Source organism: Pithys albifrons, chromosome 6 (genome assembly GCF_047495875.1).
Source record: "Pithys albifrons albifrons isolate INPA30051 chromosome 6, PitAlb_v1, whole genome shotgun sequence".
In the NCBI taxonomy this organism is placed as follows: domain Eukaryota; kingdom Metazoa; phylum Chordata; class Aves; order Passeriformes; family Thamnophilidae; genus Pithys; species Pithys albifrons.
Genome location: NC_092463.1, coordinates 57,563,202 through 57,589,684, shown reverse-complemented (window position 1 = coordinate 57,589,684; position 26,483 = coordinate 57,563,202). Strand labels below are relative to the sequence as shown.

General features: G+C 41.6%; 1 protein-coding gene across 4 annotated transcripts in view; it reads left to right on the top strand.

The window, feature by feature from the left end:
* The window catches only part of HIPK3 (homeodomain interacting protein kinase 3), a 73,863-nt gene that overhangs the window by 10,528 nt on the left and 36,852 nt on the right, over nt 1-26,483 (top strand). For all 4 annotated transcript variants that reach the window (XM_071559043.1, XM_071559039.1, XM_071559040.1 and 1 more), the window contains exon 2: nt 4,285-5,380. In XM_071559043.1, coding sequence (XP_071415144.1) covers nt 4,287-5,380 — 1,094 coding nt within the window. In that variant the 5' untranslated portion in view covers nt 4,285-4,286. The remainder of the gene's footprint in view (nt 1-4,284; nt 5,381-26,483) is intronic.

The following is a 26,483-nucleotide window of genomic DNA, read 5'->3' as shown; positions in this document are numbered from 1 at the left end:
CTTGCCAGGAAGCCTGTTTAGGGGTAATAATAGCTGTAGGTGTCTTGAGAGCCTTTCTCTTCCACATCCCCTGCTCTATTCCTTAGCAGTGTCTGGCACATGAGGTGGGATACAAACTGTAGAACTCCAGAGTCAACCTCAGCCTGTGTGTGCCACTGCCCAGAGCAGCCCCTGTGCTGGAGTGAAGTTATGAGGGTCTCCTTGCACTTGTGGTAGGAGCAGAGGGCTTTAAAAATGTGTGTAAGGGGAACAGACTTCTCTGAGACTAAAACTGAAAGACAAACTCGAGTAGCCAGAGGCTACATGTGGTATGTCAGCTGGGGCTTGCACTTCTCAGTCCATCTTCTGAGAGGTTTCTTTACTCTGCTTTGATTTGTGTCCTGAAGGGTCTTCTAGTGCACAGGTTTGGTTTTTATGTTAAATTAAATTTAACTGGAACATGTACACCAGCTGCTCGTGAGTGCTCAGGCTCAAGTAACCTCCCTGAAATGAGCACAGAAGGTTTTTCTTTAGTGCTGGCTGCTTTGCTCTGCACATCCCTCTCTGCTACTGGACTCGTTAATGTAGATGTGGTCTGACAAGCTTTAGTTTGTGTGAGGAAGCAGGAGTAGTCTCTATAAGAAGTGTGCAGAAAGACATATAAACTCAGTGAAATGTTTTGTGACAAGGAGGAGAAGGAAGATCAACACTCTGATAGATGGAAATGTGCTGTGTATTGTTTTCTTCTGCTAGGAGACCTGATTTTAAAAATAAATTAAAAAAGGCAACAAAAAGCCCCTGCAACATGGTAACTCTGCTCTTTTCAATCTTGATGTTCATAGGATCCATCATTCTGGATCCCCCAAAATAGTAAAAAAAGTAAAAAAGCTTCCAATCCCCACAAACAACCAAGACAGGAAAAAAACATAACCAAAAATCCAGACCATCCCCAACCACAAAAAACCCACAACCCCGAACCACCAAAATGCCCCCCTCTGTGGCAGTGCTTTTATAGCAGAGGATGTTGTGGTATTTTCCCTTTCTCTTCAAGGTTTGTTGTGCAGCTCTGCTGACTGTGGGGCTTTGTTTTCAGCCGGGTGGGGCTAAATCAATTCTATTTATAAACTTACCTTCTCAAAACAGAGGCCTCCAGAAGGTGGTTGTATTGAATGGTGACGTGCTATTCTAATGGATTTGGATGCATATATGTTAATGTATAGCAGAGTGTGCTCCTGTCTGAAATGTCCTCTGAGCACTGCTATGAGTGCATGGCAGAGGTCTTTAGGCAGTCTCAGGTATAGGATTATGCAGGATTTTCATGTACCTGTTTCACAGGAACACCTCATTCATTGGTTATATCAAGATACTGTGTCTTGCTCAAATGGACATCTTGAATTACATGTTTAGAGAAAGAGAAGGAAAATAATGGGGGTAACAAAGAAGTGTTTAGGGTAAGGTTAGAAATTAGATGCTTCTACAAAAATTAAGCTTTATTTTTCTGGAGTAAAATTTTACTTTTTTTTACTTCAGTCCATTATTGTATCAAAGATTGTTCTTCCAGGGCATGTTATCTCTTCTGTTTAGTGCTTAATTATATTTTTCTTTTGAGCTGCTGAAAATGTTCTTGTAATAACTTAGTAAACATTTCTTATCTGAGAACAGAGATGTTTCTGTGGTTGGAGTTCAGGGTCGTGTAGTTAAGTCTGTAAGAAACACACAAACTCCAAAAGATGATAGATAACCTGGTTTTCCTTGTTCAGCTGAAATTAATGTTAAAGCTGGGACTGTGTGCTCCCAGACATTCTGGACTGGTTTGAACTGCATGAACTACAGATAACTTGCATGTTTTTGAATGCTAGTGGTCCCATAGGCTCGGGTGAGGATTTGAATTGTCCTTTTGCCATGTTAGAGGATTGTCCTCCACCTTTTCTCCTCCACACTGAGCTGCTGTCCTGTCTCCTGAAAACATCCTTAACTGCAGTGTAGGTTTATTGCTTCTTTTTCACAGTAACCCTCATCATTTAACGGGCTCAGCTTTGGTGATGTGCTTGCACGGGCAAGTACCTCCTCCAGAAGTTAAGGGGAGCAGGATGTTTGCTGCTTGGTTATGGCAGATCCAGGGCAAATGGGGCTGCTGGGGTTGCTGCAGCTCAGCCAGCCTCTCTCCTGTGGGCCAGGCATCCTGGCTCCTTCCTGTTTGGAAGTGCCCTGGAGCTGTTTCTGCCCAGGGCTGAGTGGTGTGGCTGCACCTCTGGGCCTGCGAAGTGTTTAGATGTGTCTCTGAGTCATGAAGGTGATGCTGGGTGTCTGAACCCTCCTGTCAGCAAACTGTGGGATAACACTCCACAGTGTCCTTGTGAAGAGGGGCAGTTACTTTGCTTTTGAAGTGTAAAAGTTTTTTGAGGTTGAATATTTTAATTCTTTCATGCACATATGTGTCAAAGAGTAAGCGGAGATTCTGGTGAAAAACCAAACAGATTATTTTTTAGCATGAACCTTGAAAACGTTTTAAGAAAAGAAACCCAAGCGTTATTTTCATATTTTGGTGTCTTTGGAGCCAACGTGGCATATCTGTTATTTGAGTCATCCCAGAACTGGAGGAGTGGTGGGCTGCTGACAGAAGGTTTGGCTTGGCTGGAACTGTGCGGTTGCCACTGGAAGCTCCAAGAAGGCTTTGGCTGTAGTGTACTCTGAGGGTTGATTTTTGAATATCTAAGTAGTGTGACCAGGATAAGTAATTCATTTAAATGTAATTTTTATAGAAAAGACACTAAGTCCCATAGTCAATAATATGCTTATGTTATGCACTAGGCACCTTGTAATGGGTTATGTTATTTAGGAGAGAATTCAGGAAGTTAGGAAATTTTTACTTGTGTTTTGAGGTTAATAGTTAGTGTTAAATCCTTGGTGTGGAGCAGGAGGCCAGGGACAGTCCCATCATGTTTGGTGGTGAGGGAGCCCATCTGTTGGCTGTCTCCAGCCTTCTCCATCATCTGGCTCTGGGCTAATGGCTTTGGGGAGGAAAGGGCTTTGAAGTTCTCTTCTAAAGCTAGGACAAAACCCATTAGAGGATGCTAAACTGAGGTGCTGGTATGATTATTTTAATTGCTGTTAAGATATCTAAATGTTAATTTGCATAAATGAAATCACAGCTTCAGAATAATTATGCTCTGCATTTGGTTAGTTTTCATTTGATCGGAGTCATTGCAATGTCTGGCTCAAGTTTTATGTTACTCATCTGCAATTTAAATACCTATTACCAGAATTTTCATGTGCTTGGTATGATTAAGTGATTTAATTAAGGTATTATTGGTATTGAATCTGTCTCTGGGAGCTGATCAGGCTGGTATAAGCCATAACTTCCCTGAAACCTTGTAGTCATTCACACTGAGGTCCATTCAGGGCCTTTTTCTTAGTGTTTAGCATTATGTGATAGAAGAGTCTAAGACTGCTGTTTGACAGGTCTGTAAGGGGACAGCAGGATCAGTATGAAGAGGAGACCTGGAAAGTAAACTCGGTGCCTTTTCCCCCTGTGACTGACATGGGAACTTCTGCAATGGAGTGCAATTATAACTTGGGAAAAGCACCTGCCTTTGGTGAATGGATTAGATTACTGTACATCGTAATTTACTGGAAAGTTGTGGCTGTTTATTTGTACATACACATGCCTTTAAGTTATTTTGGGCCCCATCACGTGGCTTGATCACTTTCACTTTCATCACAGTGCAATTCTTCAAGCTTTGACAGTTGTGCCATTTGTCTGTTCTCTGAAGCCTGATGGTGCTTCCAATGAGTTGGATACCTCATGTAACAAATAGGATTGTTTCACAATTAAGAACTGGGTTATTTTATGTCATCCTTGACAAATATTTGAATGGGTTTTTCAGTTGTGTTACTGAACACTGTTGTACTTTTGTATGGAGAAAGAGTGGGAGATTTTAAATAAGAACCAAGTTTTTAATAGCACAAAAGCAGGTCCTGCACTTGAAAAATTACATGTAGTGGTCTCCCGTAGACTATCTCAGTCCTGCCTCATGCACTCACCTACAGTAACCTGCTGCTGCTGAAGTCTGGTGTGCTGAAGTGTATGCTCTGGTTGTATGAAGTGTCTGGTGTGCTGAAGTGTATGCTCTGGTTGGGCATGAGGGCCTTGTATCAGCCATGAAACACTAAATACAAACAACTTTAGACTGGCTCATTGGGAGAACATACTTGTGTCCTGATTTTTTTAGCAGAAAAAGCTGCTGCAAACCTTGGCAATGTGCATAAATTTCACTCGTTTTTTCTTTTTCTTCCCCTTCATAGGTATGGCCTCACAAGTCTTGGTCTATCCACCATATGTTTATCAAACCCAGTCAAGTGCCTTTTGTAGTGTGAAGAAACTCAAACTAGAACCAAGCAGTTGCGTGTACCACGAAAGAACCTACCCACAAATCTATGTGAATGGTAAAAACTTTGGAATTTCTCCCCACAGGGTTAGTACTTTCTTTCAGACTAAACACCCATTTGATAGACCTCGAGGACAGAACTTTTGGTTGCAGTCAAATGCTGTTGCTTTAAAAAATACTGCAGGTGCTACCAAAGCCTTGGCGGCGTGGGTGCAGCAACCTCAGTTAGAGGCAGCTCGGAGTGGGACGCAGGGAAGCCACTCAGATCTCCTGGAAGGACCCCAGCGATGTGGATTGAAGCGTAAGAGTGAGGAGCTGGATAATCAGAACAGCACGATGCAGATTGTTGATGAACTGTCCCTCCTGCCTGCAATGCTGCAAACCAACGTAGGGAACCCGGTGACGGTTGTGACGACGGCGGCGACTGCAAAACCGAGTGGTACAAGTGGAGATGGAGATTACCAGTTAGTACAGCATGAGGTGTTGTGCTCTGTGAAAAACACGTACGAAGTTCTGGATTTCCTTGGGCGAGGGACCTTTGGACAAGTAGTGAAGTGCTGGAAAAGGGGGACAAATGAGATTGTGGCAATCAAAATCTTGAAGAATCATCCTTCGTATGCACGCCAAGGGCAAATAGAAGTGAGCATCTTAGCGAGGCTAAGCACTGAAAACGCTGATGAGTTCAACTTTGTGAGAGCCTATGAATGCTTTCAGCATCGTAACCATACTTGTCTGGTTTTTGAGATGTTGGAACAGAATTTATACGACTTTCTGAAACAAAACAAATTCAGCCCTCTGCAACTGAAAGTAATACGGCCCATTCTGCAACAAGTGGCCACTGCACTGAAAAAACTAAAAAGTCTGGGTTTAATCCATGCTGACCTCAAACCAGAGAACATTATGTTGGTGGATCCTGTTCGGCAGCCTTACCGGGTCAAAGTAATAGACTTTGGGTCTGCCAGCCATGTATCAAAGACTATTTGTTCAACTTACTTACAATCTCGCTATTACAGGTAAGTGTCTCTTATTTTATTTTTTTTAACTTTCAATGGAACGAGGTTTTAACATTTTTTGAAGTTAATGGCTTAAGCAATTACTATTACAGGTAACTAGTAAGAATAATTTAGAAAAAATAAGAACCGTCTAAGAATTTAGGCCATACAAAGATTGAGTGGCTGGTTGCCATTTTGAATGTGAATAGTTGCTTTGAATGTTTTTATAGTGTTGATTTTTTCTAGGGGTATGTTTTGTGTTGCCCTCTGAAGTCATCACTTACTGTTATTTTGAGACCGCTGATGAGACTTTTTAAAAGGAAAAGAGAAAAAAAATTATCTTTTGCTTGCTTGTTTAGGGTGCCTTTCCTGCCTTCCTGACATGATGGGTTTTTTCCTGTGAGCAACTGGACAGAGTAGTAGAAGTTTCATACTTCTATATCCTGTTGCCAAAGATTATGTAAATGCCTCTGTTTTTCTCCAGCACTTGTAAATATTTTCCTTAGTTCTTAGAAACTCCATTCTGACTGAGTGCCTTCAGCAGCTGTGGACTTGGGTGAACTTCTGGAGTTAGTGAGTGACAGGATACTGAAATGTTTGAGGTGATACCAGGCTGGCATTTAAAATGATTTTGGTCCATGGTTGCATTCTACATTTGCGTCAAAATGGGTGTATGTCTTTTGATGTTTTTGTTTGTTTGTTTTTCAAAAACTTTCTTCATGTAATTATCCAATCTGTGTGACGTTTAAAAATTATCAATATTTAGTCCTTTTGTTTTCCTCTTAAGATGAGCTTGTCTGGATTGACGACCTTTTCAGTTCTGCTTGCATCATTGGCAATAATGTGCCCTGTGTATTGCCTGTCTGCCAATTCAGTGAAAAGCTAGTGAACCAGGATAGTGAGTACTTTGAAGAAAATTTTGCATATTTTATAACTGTTCATTCTGGAGAGGGAAACTTGTGCAGTGCAATTCCAGGCTTGGTGGAGTTAGGGACAGGAGTCCCTAGCCAAGAATTTTTTTGACTGTAGCTTGTAAACAAGAACGCTTCATGTACAGTAGTCACATAAAATATTCTAATTCATCACCTGCATTCTCTATTACTTAATTGCAAACTGCAGCAAAGGATTTAAAAATCACACAGAGTTCATCAACAGAAAACTAGATTGGGAAATGATATGGATTGATGCATGCCCACGTTACACAAAAATGTGCATGCGAAGGAATAAGAAATTAAGTCCCTTAAGAGTCCATTTTGGAGCAGTAGCTGTACCCCCCACCTCAGGTATGATGGTTTTGGTCTCTCAGGGTGAAAACGGGCCAGGCTTGAAAAGATGGCATGAATTCTGCGAGACTCTAAGTCAGTGCAGCTGTCTTGACATCAGCTCTTCTGTACAGATTTGTCATCCGGCAGATATTCAAGATGTACCATCTGAGAATGTTTTTCTCACCTAGTTTGGCTTTTTTTTTGTTCATTGAAGCAATTACAGAGCTACTGCCATTTCTCCCTCCTCCCTCCCTGACAAACAGGTGGTGAACAGTCAGTCCTGTCCTGCTGCAGTACTTCAGTCTCAACTAACTACTGTCCAGTGGTTTTGTTCTGTTTCAGATGACTGAGTAGATATAGCGTTGTTGTGTTTATTTAGTTGCCTACATGAAAGTACATTAGCTATAGTTCTGTTTTATTTTGTTTGATACATATATACTTTATATAGCACTTTGATGTGCTTCTTGGGTTGAGCAGGTCCATGTGCTGGCAGGATCAATGTGCAACCTCTCGGCACCTTGTGTGCATTTTGGATGCTTGTATTGCACTGAAGTGTGACTAAGTGGGCATCCTTGTGGATGTGCTTTGAAAAATACCACCTCTCCCAAGAAGGCCAATGGGATCCTGTCCTAGATCAAAAATAGCGTGACCAGCAGGCCCAGGGCAGTGACCCTTCCCCTGTACTCTGTGTTGGTGAGGCCACACCTTGAGTGTTGTGCTCAGTTCTGGGCCCCTCAGTTCAGGAAAGAGATTGAGGGGCTGGAGCGGGTCCAGAGAAGAGCAACAAGGCTGGTGAAGGGGCTGGAGCACAAGTCCTATGGGGAGAGGCTGAGGGAGCTGGGGGTGTTCAGCCTGGAGAAGAGGAGGCTCAGAGGTGACCTCAGCACTGTCTAGAACTACCTGAAGGGAAGTTCTGGCCAGGTGGGGGTTGGTCTCTTCTCCCAGGCACTCAGCAATAGGACAAGGGGACACAGGCTCAAGCTCTGCCAGGGGAAATTTAAGTTGGAGATCAGAAAAAACTTCTTTGCAGAGAGAGTAATCAGGCACTGGAATGGGCTGCCCAGAGAGGGAGTGGATTCCCCATCCCTGGAGGTTTTTAAACTGAGATTGGACATCAGTGCCATGATCTGGTAAAGGGACTGGTGTTGGACCAAGGGTTGGACTTGATGATCTCGGAAGTCTTTTCCTACCCAATCGATTGTAAGATTCTGTGATTTGTAGGTGCAGGTGCTTGTCTTGCCTCAGTGATGTTGAATTCTATTCAGACTCAACATGGCATGTGCCCCTGAAATTGCCTGGTTACTCAGTTGCATTTAAGTGCTTTGTAAGTATTCAGGCTGTTCAGTAGATCATGTTCTTTGTGTTGCACAGTTCTATAATCCTTCTATAAAGTACCGTTTAGTCAGTAATTTTTTAAAATGAAAGGGACATACAGAAGAAAATTAGGGTCCATCTGCTTGAATGGCTTTGGTGTTTATATTTATACAAATATATAAATTGTATTGAGATAATTTTGGGAAAAAAGATACTATGTATCAAAATTATTTTCAGCAAAAGTTTTACTACTGGAAAGGTTTTTAGCATGCTGGATTTCCTTGTAGATGCACAGCTCTCTATCAGTTGTGTGATTCAAGTTAACTTTGTGTAGCTTGGCAGTTTTTCAGAATTTCTCTTTATTCCTTTAGAAGCACCTGAACTAGCGTAAATGATATCAGAAAATAGGGATTTGATTCAAAAGGTCTCAAAATAGATTATGCCAGGGAAATTTGAAGAGAAAAGCCTTAAAGAAGAATGAGAAGGACCTTCAGAGAATACATTGTATTGAGATGGAATTTATTTTGCAAGAGATTGTGCTTTTTGTCAATAAAATAAGGAGCTACTTTGTAAAATACAACTGTACTTAAATGCTTTTTGTATTGGAAAAGGCTGAAAGTGATAGTGCCAATTTGACTTGTTTGACTATGATGTGTTGAAAAAAAAACCTTTAAAAAAATCAAGAAGCAGTTGAGACAGTTATTGAAATATATATATAAATTCCTCCCCCTTTTTTCTTTTTGTCCCTTAAGCTTGGTGGTGCTGTGTGTTTATTTTCATTTATTTGAAAACAAAGCAGTCATTTAAATAATTTTTATTTAAAACTTGAAGCTAAATTAATCCAATTAGAGTCCAATTAACAAATTGGAATTGTTTTTTTAAAAAATGCTAATTCCTTACAGCACCTCTTTAAAACATGTGATCACATCTTACTGTTGTGTACAATCTTTGAAAATGATTTCTGTGCTGAGCTGGGTGTGTATTGGCATGAGCTTTATTTAACTCTCACAGTGGGGATCCTTCCCTGGCCAGAGATGGCAGGGCAGAAGGTTTGTGTTGACTGACACCTGCATGGGCATTTTCTCAGTAAATGTGATGGGAACCTGGCCTTTGCTGATGTGTAAAAGCACTCAGCCAGGCCCAAGAAGAATCTGAAGAAAGTTATTAAGGGGAAATATTTTGTTTTAAAATGGCTATCTGAGGTCCTAGAAAAGAATGGAATGAAGTGCCCTTCAATGACAGAGTGGACTGAGGGGCAGCAGGGCTGCAGCCCAGCAGCATCGGGGTTTGCTTCTCACCTTGTGCTGCTGGTGCCATCCTGCTCCTGGGGTGATGGTAACTCCATCCCTGTGCCTGATTCTGCTCACCCCACATCTGCCTGTGGGGAAGTTTGGAAGAATGGAATAAAGAAAAAAGGTTCTTCATTGTTGTTTTTGTTGTTGTTTTTACCCCCAGTCATAGAATCATAGAATTAGTTGGGTTGGAAAAGACCTTCGAGATCATCAAGTCCAACCCATGGTCCAACTCCAGTCCCTTTACCAGATCATGGCACTCAGTGCCACGGCCAATCTCAGGTTAAAAACCTCCAGGGATGGGGAATCCACCCCCTCTCTGGGCAGCCCATTCCAATGCCTGATTACTCTCTCTGGAAAAAATTTTTTTCTGCTCTCCAACTTCAATTTCCCCTGGCAGAGCTTGAGCCTGTGCCCCCTTGTCCTATTGCTGAGTGCCTGGGAGAAGAGACCAACCCCCACCTGGCCAGAACTTCCCTTCAGGTAGTTCTAGACAGTGCTGAGGTCACCTCTGAGCCTCCTCTTCTCCAGGCTAAACACCCCCAGCTCCCTCAGCCTCTCCCCACAGCACTTGTGCTGCAGTCCCTTCTCCAGCCTTGTTGCTCTTCTCTGGACCCGCTCCAGCCCCTCAATATCCTTCCTGATCTGAGGGGCCCAGTCTTACCACTGTTTCTTTTTTCTTGTTCTTGGGTCCACAGTGAGCTAATACTTGTGAGAATGGAGAGTGCCACAAAGTTATTTTGAATGCTGTTGTCACTATTTTGCATCCATAAGAGGAAGTGAGTAATGAATTGGAAAAGTAAGTAATAAGAGGATTAGGACTTAAAGCAGGGAACAGAGTACAGCCAGGTGAATGGATAATGGGCTGACTTACCTTAGCAGAAGGAGAGGTGACATAATGATGACTATTGGAAGTATTGCAGTACTTCTGCATGTAGAGAGGTCCTAAAAAAGTGAGACTAATTGAATTTTAAAGGCTATAAACAAGCAGAAAAATGGAAACAAACTGGATGGACTGATAATGACTTAATGTCTTCCTGTTTCTAACTATGTCAAGCAAAGACAAGATAAGAAAATGGTTAAAACTGGTATGAAAAATAGATTTTGACATTTCATTACCTTTTGGAAACTCCTGGCTGTTATATTGGTAGATATTATAGAGTATGGTTATGAATAAATACTAACCACAAAACACCATCTGAAGTCACAGATTATTTTTTAAATTTGTTTTAAAGATGAAACATTATTCTCCGTATTCTTTCCCTAAAAGGCAGTGTCTGTTCTTCCACACTGTTTTTATGCTGGTCTGGATTTTAATAGCTGTGGACTAGAGAGATCTGGTATTTGAAGCCTGTTCTTTGCTGCTGGCCTCACACGTTAGGACTGTTGACCTTTTATGAGTGATCTAAGGAGGTAAATAACTGGGCAGTGTGTGTATTTTCAAAGAAAATGCCCTTACATACAGTGTAGGTGATCAAGCTTTTGTCATTTATGGGCATGGTATGATAAGTAGGTTCCTGTCCTTTTGGTCTGCTGTGCCCCAAGTTGTGAAAAGGGGAATGTTGCATCCCAAATGGAAAACTTCATTCCCTGCCTTACCACACAGTGAGGCTGTGGAGGAAGGGATTCAAAACATTATTTCTAAATCTGGTCTTTTGTGCTCATCTGGTGAGGCAGGAAGTTTTCCCCAGGGCATGGTGTTCCCCCCCCCCCCCCCCCCCCCGGAAGACATTTGCCTTCGTGTTTTGCCCCTCTCCTGAGGTGAGATGCATTTAGGGAAGCCTGTATGAGAAGAGGGGCTTCAGAACTGCAGGCTGCAATGAGCACTGCCCTCCAAGAAGAGTTGAATAATCTGAAATGGTCAGGGTACTCTTGCCCACGTGCTTCCGGAAGCCAGGTTACCTTCCTTTCTCTTCTCTTGGGAAGTGTGTTGCATTCAGAGGTAACTCTTTAGGGAGTTAGTGCTTCCCTTTTTTTCCCCAAGGGGAATCACCTTCATGTTGATTTAATTTGTGTTGTCCTCCTGAGATGATTTTGAAAATGAGACTTCAGTAAACCTTACGAAACTCGTAATTCATAAAATCCTTCTCATATCATGGATTTAACAGTAGCTATTGCAGGTGTAGGAGTGAGTGTCTTGCTTCATTTCATGCTCCTGGTGCGCAGCCTCCAGAGGCAGTTGAGCAGTGGCTCGTCTGGTTGCCTGTGTGGCTGCCTCCATGGTTATTTCAACTCCTGACTCCAAAGAAAACATTGTCACCCTCATCATGTGCCAGTTTATACTTCTGCTGGAGTACAGCTGGAAACTTTACTGAAAATATGTTTGAGAACAAGCACCCAGTTTCCTGGTGGAAGGATGTTCCCTTTGGCATCCACTGTCTGTATGCAAACTGCTGTTTAGCATAGCCAAATTCTTTGGGAAAATGAAAGGAGTGGAAAGCAGTTTAATGGATCTCCATATTAAATGGGGCACCAGCTGAACCTGCAGTAGGCTGATGGAAGGTGTCTGGTTATCAAGAGACGTGTGTGGCTTGGAAATGTTCTTCTACTCCAGTGGTGACAGCAGTAAAATACGATCCCAGGTATTCAGCAGTGCATTCGTAAGGAAAAGCAGGTGATGTAAGGAGATGCACTCAGTGGAGTCAACTCCTTCCTCAGTAGGATAGTGGTGTTCTCCCTCCAGCCTTCCAACTAAGGATAGTTGCTAATCAACAGAGTTGTTCCAGACAAAATGCCAAATGTCAATAGAGTTGCAATGGAGCTCAGAGAGATGGAAAAATTGCTGTTGGATGTATTCCTGGGGGATGAGAGCAGGCTTTTCCTCCTCTCCTTCTCTTACCCTCTCCCATGAAGCATCAGAGGACAGTCTCATTGCATCCTGTGGCCCTGACACTGTTTTCACTTGCCCAGTCAGTTCTGCTGTGGCTTGAAGAGTGATTTGATCTGGTATGGCCCCTCCTGTTTTAAAGGGTTTTGGAAAAACAATTAGAGGGTTGAACTGTGTGGCTTATTTACTGCCCATGAGCTGGGCTCCAGCAAGGAGGGCAGTGTGTGCTCTGAGACTATTGCACTAGAACAGCTTCTTATTTATGACCTTTTCAGCTTCATGCTAAGATTCAGAGTAAACCAACCGCAGGTTTTTCCCCCTCAAACTTATGCAATATATTTGATTTCCTACACACGTTCCTTCAAAATTAGACAAAAAATCCTCATGGCCATAAATTCCCAGAGAGGCTTGTTTTCTCACTGGCCTTTGTAACTTGGCTAGACATAGTCCTTGTCACTCCAGGGACTCCAGAGAACACAAGTTGACAGTGACTCCCCAGAGTGGTTTTTTAAAATGAAATGTTTTCTCTTTGTAGGTTAAGGTTGTCAGCAGGATGGGTTGTTATGACTCAGTAGCACAGCCGTTACATCCACATAGCTTGACGATTATCTTCTAACATCAGCTCAACTTAAAAATTCTGTATGTTTAAAATAGCAGTTAAAAACCTGTATTACAAACAAACACCTATCTTAATAGAGATTTTCTTTACAGTGATGACTGAGGGGAGAAGTTGTGCAAAATTGACATCTCGGGAAGCAAGTGCCTTTTCAAGTCCACTCATTACTGTCACATACTTGAAGTTTCTAAATAAGCTTTATCTGGAGTGGGGTGTCTTGTTTTTTCTCCTTTCACAATGCCTAAAATTCTTGCTCAATATTTATTAAATTTTGAGGTTTAGATATTTAAATGAGAGGCAAACCTCTATTAATAAATTATTTTTCCTGTCAGTTAGGGAAGCATAGTATGAGAACAGGCTAAAAATGCCTCCGTAAACAACTTGCACTTTGACATGCTAGCAGATGTTATTCTATCACTTTGAACTGTGCATCACTGAAGTGTATTGGGATATCTTAAAATAGTCAGGGGTGGTGGCTAGAGACTCTGGACTTCTATAGATGGTGAGGCTGTTTGGCTGTTGCAGTGAAATAAGCCAGAAGTACGCGCTGCTGAGGTCGGTGGCTTGCTCAAGGTCAGCGTGTTCAAAGTCAGCTGCTCTCCTGTGAGCGTGGTTCCTGTCAGGGGGATATATAAGAAAGTCCTGATAATGTAAGGAATTGCTATTGCAAGTGATTTGGGACACTTAGCAAATTTTTCCCCCCACTTTAAAGTTGCAGAGCTGAGACGTCTGGTTTATTTCCTTATCTGAGCAAACGGAACTCAATGTGAAGATAAGGTTTTGTGGCTTGTGTCTGCGAACAAATTGCTGTATTGATTTGGCAAGACTTTGTTTGCACTTTTTGCACACTGTTCATTAATTTTTTTATTGAATTCCCATTTTGAACTTCTAGTTGGTGATTACTAGAACCTCACCAAAACCATTATGAGTATAATCCTGGAGTGGCAATCTTAGTTCATCATAGCCTCATGTTTATGTACCTATTTGATAACAAATGTATTTTCAGTTCTCTCATTATTTTCTGGTCAATATAACATGGTCTCTAATACCTTATTATTCTCTGTTCATAGAAGCAGAAAATAAGAGTAGATTTTTTTTTGTAATGGTGTGGGATTTTTGATTTTGTTGTGTTGTGAGTTTTTCAAAATTATTTTTATTATTAGAAATATTTTATTTATTATAAAAGAATGGCAATGATGCTCTGATTTTGCAAGATTGGTTGTTTTTTTTAATCCTCTCTGAAGATCCAGAGAACTGTGGGGATGGGAGTGGATGAAATGTCATCCACCCTTCAAATTGGTTGTTTTTCTGAGCCAGAGATTTCTCTGAATAACATAAGCTGGGATAGCACATGAAGCACTCAAAGGAAATCCTAGCCATGTCAGCCCAGATTTCAAATTAATAATGATGGCTGGAGCAACAGCCTAAATCAGAGTTCAGATGAAGTTCTCTTGGTCTTTAGATTGCTACAGAGCAGAAGGGAAATTCTTTCATAATTTTGAAGGCAAAAGAGCTCTTGGTTCTTGCTGTATTGCATTTTTCTGAGGTTGAATGATAGACCTGTTTGTCACGGCTGAGGTTTTGGGAAGCAGCTTTTATTTTTCACACATTAAAATAGATCTGAAAGGTGATCCTTTTTTTTCACCGCACTGATATTTATGTCATGAAGATCTGCTTGTGGTACATCTGTGTGTGTGTGTGTGTGAGTGTAGCTGTATCAGATATCCCAGTTGCAGTAAATATCAGTATTAGCTACAGTGCTGTATTTGTAAATATTCTAATTGCTCCCACTGGGCCTCTTGAAACTATGGCTGTGCATTTCTGTTGAGAGAGCAGGTAGTACCAGATCTGAACCAGCGTGACTGAAAGCAACACTTGTGCATCAGCCCCTGTCTGTCCCCTCTGCCATCCTTGCCTTTGAGGAGGTGTTTGTGGGTGAAGGCTCCTGCTGGGACAACTCATGGCATCCCCCAGGAGTGAAGAGGATGATGCAGATGTGGGGGAAAGTCTTTGGTGTGACTGAGGACACAGAGATGGGCTGAGCTGCTGGCACAGCCTGTGAATGGGAGAGGATGTGCCACAGCCAGGGCAAAATTCCTCAGTTGGTCTGAAGGGAAGTTCTGGCCAGGTGGGGGTTGGTCTCTTCTCCCAGACACTCAGCAATAGGACAAGGAAGCACAGGCTCATGCTCTGCCAGGGGAAATTGAAGTTGGAGATCAGAAAAAAATTCTTTCCAGAGAGACTAATCAGGCATTGGAATGGGCTGCCCAGAGAGGGGGTGGATTCCCCATCCCTGGAGGTTTTTAACCTGAGATTGGCCGTGGCACTGAGTGCCATGATCTGGTAAAGGGACTGGAGTTGGACCAAGGGTTGGACTTGATGATCTCGGAGGTCTTTTCCAACCCAGTCGATTCTATGATTCTGTGACAATCCAGCAGGTGGATCAAGTGCAAATAGATAATGTGAGCACATCCAGGACATTTGACACTCATGTGGATTCAGACCAAACCAGCTATAAAATGCTGTGGAATTAAAAACCAAAATATCGACAAGAAAAAAGCCCTTCTGTACATTCAGGAACCAGTGGAAAGTGGTAGCAGTGTCTGACATAAAAACAAGTATTTGAGATGTAATTTAATAAAATTAAACTTTGTATGAAAATAAGTTGCCTGAAATGTCTGGACTAATAAATTGTGTACTGTATGTTTGAAAATACTTGATCTTGCAGTGTTAGATAATGTTTTGGAGGGATTGTTTTATTCTGACTTAATAAAATAAAATAGCTTCTAACAAGTGAGATGGGATTAGGGGCCTGGGAGAAGCAAGCCAAAAGCATTTCACAGATAAGATTTTCAAGAAGTTGCCTTTTGAGAGTATGATGTTACCTTAAGAACATTTCCCTTTTTGTAAATGCCAAGGATATTTCTGTTGTCCCAGGACAGTGCAGCAATCTCTCACAAAATACCACGTCTTCACATGGTTCCCTGCAGTCAGGATTACATTGCTGAATTTTCATCAGTATTTTGAATGCGGTATTGGATGTTTTTGAGATTGATAGGATCTCACCCTTAAGAGTAAATTTTTCAAAATATTTAAAACCAGCAAATACTTCATAATGAAATCTTTCTCAAGAATGTTCTTTATTGCTTCAAGTGTAGTGCACAATCTTTTTTTTTCTAATGTCGAAGGTTCAAAATTAGTATGGATTTAAAATGTATTTTAATTGCCCAAGCTTGATTCTAGGAATTGAATTGGAACAGGTTTTTTGTTATTTTTATTACTTTCTTTCAATAAAACTTAATTCTCTGATAAGTTTTGAACATGTCCCTTTGAAAAACTGCAGGCATCACAGTGCTTATGTCAAAGACTTTTATATAAATGCAACACTGTGCTAAGATTTGAAATTGCACATTCCTGTTGTTTTATCAGCTGACAAACTGTTAGGGTGTGTTGTAGGTCACAAATCAGTACTAGCATTTGATACTTTCCAAGAAGATCTGATGGCAAGAGTAATGCTCACCCCAAGAGCACTGGATGTTGTTCCCAGTGCCTGTTTTTGAACTCCAGTAATGTTTACATTTTTGAGCTCTTGATTTTCTCTCTTTTTCTTCTTGCTATCCAGTCAAGATTGGTTTGATTTTTTTTTATATAAAGTGTGCTGTTTGCCTATGAGTATTTTAAGAATGTTTTTATTACTTTGGCGTTTTCTTCAGCATTTCTACACACCTGTCCCCCCTCACTATAAGAATCACAGAATCAATTGGGTTGGAAAAGACCTCCGAGATCATCAAGTCCAACCCTTGGTCCAACTCCAGTCCCTTTACCAGATCATGGCACTCAGTGCCATGGCCAATCTCAGTTTAAAAACCTCCAGGGATGGGGAATCCACCCCCTCTCTGGGCAGCCCATTCCAATGCCTGATTACTCTCTCTGGAAAGAATTTTTTTCTGCTCTCCAACTTCAATTTCCCCTGGCAGAGTTTGAGCCTGTGCCCCCTTGTCCTATTGCTGAGTGCCTGGGAGAAGGGACCAACCCCCACCTGAGAATGGTTTTTGAGCTGCAATAAAACATCTGTGTCTTCTATGTGGCCATTTTTTGTGTTCACTCAGGTGTCTGTAGTCCATGGGGCTTGTCTATGGTATGTCTGGAGGTTATGCCATAGCTTTTGGCTTCTCTCGAGAACTACCTGATGAATGAATTCTGTGTTGGCTGCTACCAGTGGGTGACAGCAGGGATGGAGACACCTCCAGCTGTTCCTCTGTTCCTGGTAGTAGCATAAGGACTTGCAGGATGATGTCTGTGCATTGATGTACTTGCTATTCCCATCATAGAATCATTAAGGTTGGAAAAGATCTCAAAAATCATCGAGTCCAACTGTAACCAAACACCACCATGCCAACTAAACCATATCATGAACATCTACCTGTTTTCTAGGTGACTGCACCACTTCCTGGGCAGCCTGTTAATGCTTAATCACTTTCTCAGTGAAGAAATTTTTCCTGTATCCAACCTGCACCTTCCTTCGTGCAGCTTGAGGCTGTTTCCCCTTGTCCTCTTGTTTGTTGTGTGGGAGAAGGGTCTGACCCCCCACCTCACCACAGCCACTTCTCAGGTGGTTGGAGAGAGCAGTGAGGTCTGCCCTGAACTTTGTTTTCTCCAGGCTAAACACCCCCAGATCCTTTAGCTGCTCTTCATAGGATTTGTATTCTAGACCCTTTACCAGCTTTGTTGCCCTTCTTTGGATATGCTCTAACATCATGCTGAACACATAGTTGTGTGGAGATGCAGCCAGATTTGAACACTTTACCTCTCTGGAGGAGTAGCTGGAACTGGAGCAGAAGGCCATTTTTGGTAACATGAGGCCTAGAAAGTAGAACAAGATATAATTTGTAGATTACAGTATGGCTTCTGACTGTGCTTTGGTTTTCATATAGCCTTGAATTATTTCCACAGTTTCCAGTAAGAAAGTATTCTTAAATTGAAAGCTTTCCTGTCCACGCAGAGTAGCTGGGAACACTCTGTAGTTGATGTCTGTCTGACCACGCTGTGTAACTTCTCTGAGGAGAGGCACTAAAAAAAGTTGTGCTTAACTGAGGCTGAAGTTTTTCTTGCTGTTTCATTACTGGTCTCTTGGCTCTCCCAGTAGATGAGCTGTGTGAGTCTTCTCTCACTGAGTTGACAGCGACCTGTTTTTTCATGGCCAGCACCACTTGCATCCCTAGTATTGTCTTGTTGTATGTAGTTTTCCTATTCAATGTAGTGTTCAATATAGACAGTGGTTGTTTTGCTGCTAAAAACCTATGAAAAAAGCTGGTAAACTGACATATTTCACAAGGGAAAACCTTGCAGCCCTGCAGGGTATTACTTAGAAGGATAATTAGGAATTAGCATGTGTTGTTAGTGCCTGAATATTCCACCCTGCCCTTTGAATGACTGTCCCACAGGGGTGGTTGCCCATGGAGTGGTGCCTTGTGCCATTTGGAATAGTCAGTTTGTAGCCATGCAGTTAGTTGCCTTCCTGAAAGAACAACTTGAGCATTTCCTAAGCCAAATCAGCACTAGTTTTGTTTCACTTCACCTCTGGTTCTTCTGAGGTTTTGTTGTTTGTAATTATTAAGTGTATGAATATGTGATAAAACATTTTTTCTTTATATTTTTATCTGTAGCATCATTATTAGCCTGTGTACAAATATCATCAAATGATCCCCTGACCCATTTCTAATGTAGAGGAATCTGATATAAAATTAACCGAAAAGCCCCTAAATTTAGCCTGGTATTTAATTTACTTAATTGGATGGAGGTCATGCCTGTAGTCTGTTCCCTGTTCTGCAGCTGTTTTTTGACACTTCAGCATTTTCATTCTGTGTGCACAGGGGATTGAGCTTCCATGAGACCACTGACTGTCCCTTGCAGGCTTGTATGAAATAATGCCAGTGTGATACCCATTCAGGCATTTTATTACCCAGTGGATATAGATCATATCCCCCCAAGATACAGAATCTGTATCAATTTAACAATTTCAAAGAATATAGTGTTATATGAATTAGGAACATCAAATGCAGAACAGTAACATCAGCCCTTCCCTCTCCTTTAATGACAAGTAAATTTCTAGTAGCAGCTAATTACCTTATAATTAGTGCTGTTTCCCCCTCACAAAACAGGAGACCTGCAGTTTCCTAATTTGTGCATGGTCCTTGTTTTGGGATCATGTGTTTCTGGTGGTGGGTGCCAGGCTGATGCTCAGGATCGGTGTGCTGAGCCCCACAAGGATGAGTCCTGTGAAGGAGAAGTGTTCCTGCTGGGAAGGAAGGAAGAGTGTTCCTGTGGTTTAGGACACAGGCAGTGCAGTCTGTGAGTGACACGCTCAAAAGAGTACCAAGGAACAGCTCATTGGGCTTCTACAAGATGGTTTTGAAAAGTCAAGTCCCTTTGCGTGGCACAGGAGTGAACAGGAAGCAGCGTGGTGCTAGAGGAGGAGTCAGAAACCATCCCATTGGGGTGGTTGGACCCCCGATGGCTTCCAGTGCTGTTCTGCAGCAGTGGGCAGTGCACTCTGTGTGGGGAGCCAGTGGCTCTGTGCCAAACTGTACCTCTTGGGAAGCTGCTGTGTATGGTTCGAGTTGCCTAAATATAGCAGAAGGGTGCTCTGCCTGGTGCTGGGGGTGTTTGGTTTGTACATGCCACCCTGTGTGCCCTCAGTCTGTTGGCTATGAATTGCATCGCTTTTTTGTCTTAAGCATGTATGGAATTGGACACAGCCACTCGTTTCCCCCCTGTTGTTGTACTTTGATTTTAGCTTTGCTCCAGAAGTTTAGGAAGATATTTTCAGATGTTTTTGCCTTCAGCCTTTTTGGCTGTGCCTTAGGACAGAACTTTCATGAGACAAACTTAGTGTTTTGTCAAGCACGGGACTTAAAGGGTTTGAGGTGAAAGCAAAAATGAAAGGTAGTACACAGGCTAGTGAGTTTTAGCAAATCAGAAGCACAAGTATTTTGTGGTTTAATGGCAGTCATCTGTGTGGACTCATTTTGCAGTGATGTAGCTTCATTTTTATTCTGTACAAAACAATGTCCTTGTAGTTCCTCTTAAAGATCCTTTAAATGTTTTCTTTGACTTTTTCATTTGAGAATTGTTATAGATAAATCTCTGAAATTTCTCTGTTTCTCACACCTATAACTTGCCAGTAGTGAGCTGTAAGGACAAGTAAGAGCACCTGTTTTGAAAATGGGCCATGACCAGCTTGTTGGAGGGGACATTTGGTGGCTGCTTTTGTACTCCGGGTAGTGCAAGAAACTCCTGCAATAAGAAATCCATTGGTTGCTGGGTGGGCGTAATCTAGCTGGGATTTTTGGAAAAGCTTCAGAGCTGACCTCTGAGCTTTTCTGTCTGACTGATTAATGTGCCTGAAGTGTGTGTTTGCCCCAGTACCACTGAGCCTTCCAGTACTCCAACCCAAATCTGACAGGAGATGAAAGTCCTCGAGCTGCCAATACCAGCAGTGCGAATAACAGCTGCAGAGTAGAGGGAAGTTCAAACCAGTGATCCTGCAAGGTGAAAAGGAAGAAATTGGTGGTTACCTGTGCTGTTTTGAAGTAGCCATCTGGCTAGTCATAGTGTGCATAACTCTGGGCTAGGTGAATAATACACTTATTGCCTCTGCATGATGTAGAAAATGAAGCAGAGATCCAGGGTTGTTCGTTCTTGTCTGGGGAGAGTAGTAGTGCAAATCTGAAAAAAACATCAACAATTAAGTATAATTAAGCCCAGAGGTTGTTGATATGCTTGTTTACATTTGTGTGGCATGACAGCAGATTCTGTTCTTCAGCAGAATGTGGCACAAAGCCTTGTGGAGTAATGCGTGAAAAGCTTCCTGACTTCTAAAATGGAAATAATTTCCTGATGTTGACTAAGCATCTGTGTTCTTAGTTCTCTCTCCAGCTCATTGCTCAATGCTTGCTGCTTATAACTGGCAGTGCCACTGCAAGAGGAACAGAAAACTCTGCAGACAGGGCCAGGAATTTTATTTTAAAAAGTAAGACAAAACAGCCATGCCCCCCTTTGCCTCCCCCAAATCCGAAAAAAACCCTCCACCCAGCAACCAAATCAACCAAACAATAAGCCACAAACCCCCAAAAGAAAAAGACATCCCCATCCAAAAATGTATGGGGGGAATGAGAAGGGAGTGTATGCTCAGAATCATGTCAAGATAACTGTAGCTGTATATACCTGTATTTACAGGACTGCCTCCTCAGAGCACTGCATTGCTGTATTTAATTTTTGTTCTCTTGTGTGGTTTGGTTGTTATTTTTACCATCCCTTGAAGAACTAAGTATTTTATAATGTCTTGCTTGCATTAACTACTATGTAGTATTTTGTGCCAAACTTCTATGGGTCTGAGCCTATGAGTAAATATGTGAAAAATTAAAATTAGCCCAGATTTTTCTAAAATACACTCTGGTGGTTGACATCTGAAATACTGCAATGTGGGATTCTTCACATATTTCTGCTGAACACTGTGCTTTAACTGCAGTAGCTTGAGCAGGTGCCACTTTAGGGCCATCAGTACTGCAAGGTATCCTTAGGAGTTCAAGTTTCTGCCATTCCACTCTGGAGGAAAAATACTTACTGCCTGTAAATTAACTTTTGGGGCAGAGTCATATTTACCTGGTTGCTACAGCATAATTAGTTCTGTGCTTGGGGAATTCTTCCATCGCTTGGAAGTATGTGGGTCTCCCAGGGTAAGTCCTGTCCTGCCTCATGGCAAACACGCGAAGGTCCCAGCTCAGCCCCTGGAGCAGGGAGTGCACACAGAGAGGGTGTTGGAACAGCTCGTCCTGCACCACAGGTAGGCAGCGCTCTGCTCCAGGGCAGCTGGCTAATCTGGGTAATTACTGGGAGTATTTAAGTCTCTGCAGTTAAGCAGCAGCTTTGCTGCCTTAAGAGCATCTTACGCAACTGGACCCTTCCCACGCTCCGTCCGGCTCAGGGTGACGTGGCACGGGGCAGTTTTTAGTGTGCAAAAGAGGTGGGAAAGCAAAGGGAGTCATTGAAAAGGGACTATGTGCCATTATGAATATTTTTTCCCCAATCAAAAAGTTTTTGCCCCTCTTCTTCCTTAATCTCTTGCAGAAAACGTATTCTATTGACAGCTTTTTTCTTTTTTTTTCTTTTACATTAAATGAACTGTTGCATGTTACTAAAGAATTGGTAGCTGAAAGGGATTAATACCTATTTCCCTGGGTATTAATCTGTGATGTAGTTTAACACAGTATTTTTTTTATTCTTTGTCAAACTTAGCTGTTAATTTAAATTCTATTTTAAAGAAAATATTTTTTTAATTAATAACCGTAGTCTTTTTCTTTATTGGGCTCATGTGTTACTAACCTAAGAAAAATGTGAAAACTTTGCTGTGCTTTGAAACCTGATTTGTATAATTTGCACAATTGGGGGAAATGTTTTTGATACATCTTACAGTAGTAAAATAACTATTGGACACACATTTCTGTGAAGCAACAAATGTATTTCAAATAGACCTACAGGTCATTACAATACACTTTGCTTTGTAAAGGGGGATTCTTCCTTTGCTTAGTCCCATTATTTCTCCTATATCAAACATAACCCAGTCAGTAGAAGGCTGGATGAGCAAAAGGCTCCCAAATACATATGTGAGCCTCTAATAACCTTCTGAAGAGTATAAACCAGTCCTGAATGTTCAGAGATCCACTCAGTATCCAGCCTGTGCTAGCAATGGACTGCCAAAGTCTATGCCAGGAGAAAGCAGCAAAGAAGGTACATTTATCTGGAGATTCCTGGGATATTCTCCAGTATATTCTTCCAGCTGTAGCTTCTGTAGGTTGGATATTTTGTGTCTGGTAGCACAGTAGAGGTAGTTTGTTGCTGGCTTTTTTTTTTTTAATTAATGACCTACACTTCTGGCCTGGCCAAATTCTGCAGTTAAGCTCCCCAGTCCAGTTATGCTTTATGAAATAGATTTTGTATTTGTTGTTTGAAAAGGTCCTGATGGGGAGCTGCTGTGTGGTGCAACAGGCAATTTTATTGCATGAGTGACCAGTGCTTTGAAATGTGATCGTTGGCTGCTGATGTTGCTGAGCCCAGGAGAACAGGATAAACTGTGTTGGAAAGATGGTCTCATGCAATTTTCCGAGCAGCCCTGGGTGAGGACAGTAGGGTAGTTCTTTGTGCCAGTACAGAATGAGGGAACTGTAACTTGTTTGCAGAGTTCTTTGTGCATCAGCCTGTCCTGTTCCTGACAAAATGTTTTCTTTGGATTGTGTTCCCCGTGTACTTTAACCTTTTTGGTTACTCCCCCTTGACCCTTCACAGGGGTATTTTGTGACCATTCAATAGGAAGGCCTGTGCTCTGTCTCCTGCCTGGCATTATCAACATCAGGAAGCAGAAGAGTGTTGTTGGGAGAGGAGGAAGGAAGTTAGACTTCAAAATTCCCCAGTTTGGAACCAGTTGGGGGTTTTTATTGTTTTTCTTCCTGTTACTAAGCCTAATTTTAAAATAAATTCCCTTTATGTGAAGTACAGTAGGAACAAACTAGGAATCCACTGTCAAGGGTTTTTATCAGTTCCTTTCTGATTTTAGTTAGATGCTACAAATGGGAATGAGATTAAAAAAAAAAGAGGGTTATGCTTGTATTGACATGGTTCTTGATAATTCCATGACAACAGAGGGGTCAAGAATTCCTCTTCCTTGTTGTACCTCTGTGTTACCATCCTGCAGAAATGGGAGGGTGAGGGAGGGCTCTGCAAAGGTGAGCGGGGCAGGATGGGATGTGTTTTCCAGGGGCATTTCTCCGGGTGCATGTGTGTGCAGGAAAGGTTGTTTTTAAGCAGGTTACTTCTGTTCTTTCCCAGCTACCTTCTCCACATGAGATCTGTGTCTCACGTGTGTTAAGAAGTGGGTGGGGAAAGTGGGTGTACATATCCATGAGGGTTGCTTTTGATAGGAAAAATGTAAAGCTTTTCGTGAGAAACATTTGCTGAGAATGCAGAGCTGGATTTGCTTTCCCCAGAAAACATCTGGGAGTTGAGTTCTAGGCAATAGTCAATTTTCACAGCATCAAAATTGAATCATCTTTCAACTAAAAGAAAAAAAATCACCAATGTTGAAAAATCGGATGTTACATCCCTGGCTGGCTGCAAAATGTATTTAGCCTTCCAACCTGTGACTGATGTACGGTCTAATTTCATTAGAACAGGTAATCCTGTGTCATGCATCTCTTGAATGTTCTTTGCAGCAGTTTTTTTCAGAGCACTTTGGGAGCAAATTCATGATGAGCTTGTTGTAATAGTTGCACACAGGATAAAGAAAATAGCTTATAGGTTTGTTCTGGAAATGATGACTTGACAGTGGCCTCCGGCAGTGGAGTTTAGCTATCAATAGTGTGTTAATCCAGTTAAGTAGAGAGCCTTTCATAGGGAAATAAGAGTCATGTGTTCTAGCTAAATAATTACCTTTAAAGTAATCATGCAACTTGTAAACATTGCCTCCATATTTTTGTGATTTCTTTTTTTGACACAGTTATGACACAGCAGTAACTTCTTATAGAAGCAGTGGCACATGCAGTGGCTTTGGGTAGTGTTTATTTCAGAACGTTCTTATCTAAAGCTGTGTTGATACATGTAAGCACTGACTTCATCAGCTGCTTTTTGCCTGTTCCTGTTTACTGTTTAGAAAATACCAGAAGCATGACAATTGTAATTACAGTTGCATTTATACACCACTTTTAACTCACAGCAAGCTTGCATTGAGACATGCTGATGCCTGGGAGAGGTTTATGGAGCCAGTGCTCTGTTTTCCCTGGCTGGGAAGTAGGTGTGCCCAGGGGTCGGTTTCACTCTAGAGAGCCCCTGGTCACAGTTCAGCTCCCATCCTCTTCCTCCTCCAGGGCTAGGGACAGTGGTTCTGTGGTCAAGCAACAGCTGAAATCACATAGAAGGAAGAAGATAACTGGTGAAGTGCATGATGACTTACTTCACTTAACTCCTGTTGTAACTTCAGTCATAGATTTTTAACGTACTTTCCCCCCCCATGTTGAACAGTGAAACAAAAACCCTGTGATTTCACTTGTCTCTCATTTCAGTGGGTACATTGGCACCAGTGGGGGATAAGAAATACACAGCACAGTGAGGTATGTGCTTATTCCTGTAGAATGAAGCCTGTCTTTGGTAGTCCTCTTGAATTTGGTATCAGTATGCCTTATTAAAGCTGCCATGCCGTTCTTTACTGAAGGGTGCTGCTCCAGAGTCCTCAGCCCCTCTAGATGTAAGACATTTGAGCACAATTGTTTTGTTTCAGATATTTGAGGGTGATTGTAGGGTTGTTTTTTAATTTTTCCCCTGATGAAACTATAATCAAAGTTGAACATCTCCTCCCCCTGATCTTGGCAGATGAAACCTGATGGTGCCCATTAGGTTGGTTGGTTCATGTTCCTGATAGTTTATTGTGCTGCTTTGAGGTTGGAAAATGATGGAATTGAGTGAGTGGCAACCTGTCGTCAGCCACTGTTCATGTGAACTTAAACTAATATCAGGGGTTTGCAGTTGAGTCTATTTTTGACATGTTTAAAATAATAAAAATGGTTTAGTAACAAGTCTGGCATCTTTGAAGGCCCTTCACACCTACAGTTTTATAAATCATGTTGATCTGTTTTCTACGGGTTTCACTGCTGCGGCTCCATCAATGTGTTCCCCTATTAGGGTTATAACTTGGAAAAGTGATTGCTGGTTATTCTATGGAACTGTAACCACTTCACTGCTACAGAGTGCCCAATAAGCATTGAAGAGAACACTGGACTGTTACAGTCACCATCCTTGGAGAATGTAAAATGGTAGGAGAATGTAACCATGTCTGTTTTGAAACAGGACCTTCTTGCCTTTTATTTCAAAGGACAGTTGCTTGAGGTCTCTGAGGTAAAGCCCTGTTTCCCTGGTCCTTCACCAAAGCAGCTTTTTGTCTTTAGGTACACACAGTACCATACCAAGACCTAATAAGTCAATGACATACTTTTGTAGACTGTAGTGAATTTTACCTTCAGGTTATTCAGAACATTTATTTCAGAAGTGCAGCTTTGGGGATTTTTTTTGGGTGTCTGCTGGATTGTATGTCTTTCTTGGTTGGTTATTTTTAGTTTTTTATGTTTTAAACACTCTATAATCTTAAATCATAGTACAAGCTGATTTGCCTAAGGGCATTTACAGTGTCAGATCCAGAATATAATAATAATAATAATAAAATTCTGAAATGACTAACAAAAATACTCGTATTTATCATAATGCTCTAAAGGACCGTTCCTCATAAGGATACGTTACTGGCCCCTAAGTCTCTTCTATTTTGATGTAATTCTGATACTGTTCTTGCTTCTGACTATTTATTCTCAAGAGGCTATTTTTGTTTAAGGCTTCAAGTATTCCACCATCTCAGCAATTGTTTGATAGTGGATAATTTTGCTGCTCATGGCCCAGCATCATCATTAATGTATATGTTGTTTACAGGGCTGACTGACAGCAGTTCTTCCTGGGTAATTCTAAACAAATTTGTAAGTCTATCTTGGCAGTGGGATTACTGCTAAGGATTTCTTTAAGTGTATTGCCCTGCTTGTGATAGTTTATGCTTCCCTATTAAAGTATAATATAATTTCTTGCTAATATATTAATTAATACTCTTAACTACTATCAGTCTTACGATCATGATTTCACAAGGAAGACATTTAGAAAAACTTACTGTGAGGAAATTCATGTTACACAAAAATCCCACTGAGCAGATGATAATGATCCTGTC